Source organism: Talpa occidentalis, unplaced genomic scaffold, assembly GCF_014898055.3.
Source record: "Talpa occidentalis isolate TD23 unplaced genomic scaffold, MPIMG_talOcc4v2.1 talOcc4.15, whole genome shotgun sequence".
NCBI classification, from domain to species: Eukaryota; Metazoa; Chordata; class Mammalia; order Eulipotyphla; family Talpidae; genus Talpa; species Talpa occidentalis.
In genome coordinates, this window is record NW_023601543.1 from 23,550,492 (window position 1) to 23,554,799 (window position 4,308).

At 48.5% G+C, this 4,308-nt stretch overlaps 1 protein-coding gene across 7 annotated transcripts; it reads right to left on the bottom strand.

Moving 5' to 3' along the window:
* Positions 1 to 459: 459 nt before the first annotated feature.
* Positions 460 to 3,180, bottom strand: LOC119246565 (protein SET-like). Of its 7 annotated transcripts, none has more exons than XM_037512924.2 (3): positions 2,851 to 2,869; positions 2,238 to 2,343; positions 460 to 2,079 (listed from the first exon to the last, which is right to left on the bottom strand). In XM_037512924.2, the coding sequence occupies exon 3, from the start codon at positions 2,070 to 2,072 to the stop codon at positions 1,293 to 1,295; it is 780 nt and encodes a 259-aa protein (XP_037368821.1). In that variant the 5' UTR covers positions 2,073 to 2,079; positions 2,238 to 2,343; positions 2,851 to 2,869; the 3' UTR covers positions 460 to 1,292. The 7 variants fall into 7 exon arrangements, with proteins under 7 accessions (XP_037368821.1, XP_037368820.1, XP_037368819.1 ...); XM_037512923.2 differs by lacking the exon at positions 2,851 to 2,869 and adding an exon at positions 2,499 to 2,661 and having other exon boundaries at positions 460 to 2,076; XM_037512922.2 differs by lacking the exon at positions 2,851 to 2,869 and adding an exon at positions 2,499 to 2,661.
* Between the last annotated feature and the right edge of the window lie 1,128 nt (positions 3,181 to 4,308).

Sequence of the window (4,308 nt, forward strand, 5' to 3'; positions counted from 1 at the left end):
ATAGCAGTACCCAGCCTTTGTGTCCCTGCAGTGTGTTCTTTAGGAAAGGAATTGTTCCTGCATTGCCTTCCTCTAGCATCAGCATTTATCTTTATATTGGCACATCTTAGAACTAGAAGCCCCTCCTGTCAAGAATTTACATTCTTAATGTCAGTGACTCTGTTCTTACCTATATAAAATTCAAACTTGTGTTTATTGGAACAGCTCTCACAGGGTATTAGATGATCTCAGAGATTATCTAATAAACTACTTGTTGAACAATCATTAAGACTTTTATATCCAGTTAGTAATTGTATGATATGTGAATGACATCTGCAATCTTTCTTAAAAAGGCGTGGAAGTGTTTTGGTAGGGAAGACTTCATAGGACAAATGTGAATCTAAAAATAACAGTTTTTCTGATTAAGTAAAGAAGTATCACCCACATTTTTAAAATAATAAAATATATATTTATCCCTTCCATTATCCAGTGATATATATATATATTTTAAACACTTGTTAATATTTAACATTCCTGGTTTTTTGTGTACACATTTAATTTTATTGAAACAAATCAACTTGTACATTTTTAACATTTAAAACTGAGCATCATCTTTCCTTTCCAGTGAAACAGAAAGAAAATTTAAAAATAAACAAGAACAAAATTACAACAGAGAATGTCAATTCCAAAGACAATCCTATGGGTTCTGCTGATTCTCCCATTGAGAGGCAGGGCCAAAGTCATTGAGACAGTTTACTTTTTTAAAAGTATCATCTTAAATCGCAATGGTATCTGTTAAACATCACAATTAAACATGCCAAAGGAGAAGCCATGTTGTCAAAATGCCCACTTACCCACCCAGATATCTCAAAACAACCCTTTGCTGACCTTCTATAATCCCATTTTTTTAAGTTTTTTTTTTTGAAACTAGACTGATAACGTGTTGGTAAATGCTAACTGTCCATATTCACATATAAGCAATGTAATCAATATACAGACAAAGGAGGGGAAAGCATAGCATCATCCGGCTACCAAAAGTTTGGGAGGATTTTCTTTTTTTCCCCACAGAGAATGGTGTTGCTGATTCCATAAAGTTTTTGCTGAGACAGGAAGGGATAAAAATGAATTGAGAACAGATACAAGTAGAGATTATTTCCCACTGTATTCTGCACCCCCCCCCCACCCCAATTGAGAACCATGGTATAAAGGAGTGAAAAGAGACTTCAAAAACAGGGCAACTGAGCACAATGAGGGGGGTGAGGGGGAGAGAATGTAACTTATGAATTAAAAAAGGTTGGAATCTATGTGTTCCATTAGTCATCTTCTCCTTCCTCCCCCTCATTGTCTTCTTCATCCTCATCCCTTTCTTCATCAGTATCTTCCAATCCTTCCTCATCATCTTCTCCTTCTTCATCCATATCAGGAACCAAGTAGTACGGTAATGGATTTGGCCAAATATCATCTTTGATAATTTCTCCTAACTCATCTGCACCTGCATCAGAATGGTCAGTAAACCAAGTAAAGAAGCTCTCTGGTTCCTCATGCTGTCTCTTTCTGCTGGCTTTATTCTGCATTTGACTTGAACGTTTCGTCAAATCTTTTCCAGATTTCCACTTGATTTCACTAGACTTTGAACATGGATCACCACTGTCATTCAGATAAAATTCTTTGAAGAGGACTTTATTTTTGAAGTAAGGATTTTCATCAAAATAAAAATCTACTCTGTAACCTGACTTAATATCTTCAAATTCTGTCACTTCAACTCTGGCTAAATAATACAGCACCTCTTCATCCTCTTCTCCAAGCAGTGCAGATACTTGTGGATGGTTGACAAATGTTGTTACCCAAAAATTTGGGATTCTGGTGACCAATTCTGACCTCTTCTTTAAAAATGGCTGGCGGAGTTTGTTATATTTCTGTTCTATTTTCAAAATCTCCTCACTAGCTTGTTCATTAAGTCTGTCTATTTCATTTTGTACTTCATCGATAATATGCTCAATTGCTTCTTGCTGCTCTTTTTCTGTGGTCTTGCCAGTACCCTCATGGTTGGAACTGAGCTCCTTTTTACTGAGTTTGGCTGATGGTGCCCACATGGTGCTGCTAGGAGGTCAGAGTGGGAGCAGGGAGGAGAGAAGAGAAGGCAAAGGTGGCAGATAGCAGCTTTTGCTTACCCCACATAGCTGGTATTCCCTCTCCCTCCACCCCACACACTGTCCAAGAGGCCTGGTGACAAGGAAGGGGCTGAGTGGTATGCTTACTGAGGGCAGGCAACAGGCAGGTGTGCTGGCAGGGTCTGCAGGCTGGAGGTGGTTGACAGGTTGACAAGTTGGTTGACAGGCTGGCTGGCAGGCAGGTTGGTAGCAGCTAACAGGCAAAGGTGGGGGGGGGGCAGGCAGGTAGGTGATTTGGTTGGCAGCTGAGTGGCCTCACTCACTCTCTGGGCTGGTGGGGCCCCTCCCTCCCTCACACTGGGCTGTCTGGCAGGCACCCTCACTCATGCTGGGCTGGTTGACTGGTACCTCCAATCACGCTAGAGGTCTGGCTGCTAGCGACTGCAGGCTGGACGGCGGGCAGGCAGGTGGGCAAGCGAGCAGGCAGGTAGGCTGGCAGGCAGGCAGGTGTATAAGCAGGCAGGATGGTGTCCTCACACACGAGCTTGGGCTGTTGGGACCCCTTTCTCCCTCCCCCTGGTTAGGCTAGCAGGCACCCTAACTCTGGCTGCCTCCCTCAGGGATCTACCAGCAGGCAGGCAGGCGATGCCCTCACTCACGCTCCCTGGGCTGGTGGGGCCCCTCCCCACCCTCCCGCTCGACTGGCAGGCGGGCTCCCTCCCTCCCGCCCGCGGGGCGAGCTGGCTGTGCCCTCACTCACGCTGGCGGTCTGGCCGCTCGCGACGACCGGCAGGCGGGCTCCCTCACCCTCCCCTCCGGCCGGGATGGCGGGCTCCCTAGCTCTCGAGCGCTCGCCGAGCTGGCGGGCTCTCTCCCTCACGCCGGGCGGGCAGGCGGGCTCTCTCCCTCACGCTCGCGGGGCTGCCCGCGCCCCCGCCCCGTGCCCGCTCGCCCGTTGGGCGGGCTCCCTCCTTCCCGCCCGCTCGCCCGTTGGGCGGGCTCCCTCCTTCCCACCCGCTCGCCCGGCGGGCGGGCTCCCTCCCTCACGCGGGCGGGCCGGCGGGCTCCCTCATCAACTCACGCCGGGCGGGCGGGCGGGCGGCCGGCTCCTTCGCTCGGGCGCTGCGCTCGCGGACCGGCGCTCTAGCTCGCGGCTGGGCGCTCTAGCTCGCGGCTCGGCGCTCGAACTCGCTGCTCGGCGCTCCAACTCGCTGCCGGCGCTCTAGCTGGCCGCTGGGCGCTCCAGCTCGCTGCTCCGGCGCTCTAGCCGCCCGCTCCGCGCCCCAGCCCCAACTCGCTGCTCGTCGCCCCGCCGCCCCGCCGCCTCGCCCTCCGCCCCGGCGCCTCGCCGCCGCCTGCCTGCGTCTTTCGATGTATATATTATTTTTGGTTAAAAATAGTTCTTTTTAAGTAGCGTGAAACAGATTGCGTAGATCCTTTCTAAATCTTGATCGTTTGCTCTTTATTTTATTTTTTTAATTACATTTTTTGGGAAGACACCTAGGTTTCTAGCACTGTATGTGATTCAGAGGAGCAGGGTCACAACTCCTGGGGTGTATGTCACCCCACCCCACTCCAGCCCACCCCACCCCAAGGCACCCAGGGTCCTCCACCTTGGGCCTTTGGGCCCCTCGCCCACGTAGCTTCCCTCCCCGCCCCCCACTTCCCTTCTGGTAGCCCCTAGTCCATATTCAGATTTCAAGGGATTGTGTTGGTTTAGTTTTGTCTGTTCCTTTGTTTTGTTTCTCCCTGTATAAGTCACACCATCTGGTATTTGTCTTTCTCCCTCTGACTTATTTTCTTAGCATATGCCATTAAATAGTCTTTTAGAGCTGCAGAGTGTTTCATTGCATAAGCATTTCATAATTTATTTAGCCATTCTCTTTTTATTGGTCATTTAGGCTCATTTCAATTTCATGCGACACAAGAAATAATGCTGTGATGAACATATGCATACAACATTTTTATGCACTTCTCTGATTATTTTTTAGGATCAATTTCATAAATTGGGGCAACCATGTCAGAAAATATCCAATATTGTTAAAGTATTACTGGGAAAAGGATGTCCTAAAGCTAATTCCATACAGGCTTTGTGGACTCCACCCCCACCCCAGGCCAAAGCCAAAGACACTGGGAACTCCAAATCCCATCACCACCGAAGGGAAGGTGGCTGGAACCTGAGGGTGGGGTTAAGTAGCCAGGTGTTGTATAAAGGCAG

Bases quoted from the DNA above. Each gene is read 5' to 3' on its own strand.
- LOC119246565 (XM_054695930.1), bottom strand. From the start codon at position 2,072: ATGTGGGCACCATCAGCCAAACTCAGTAAAAAGGAGCTCAGTTCCAAC.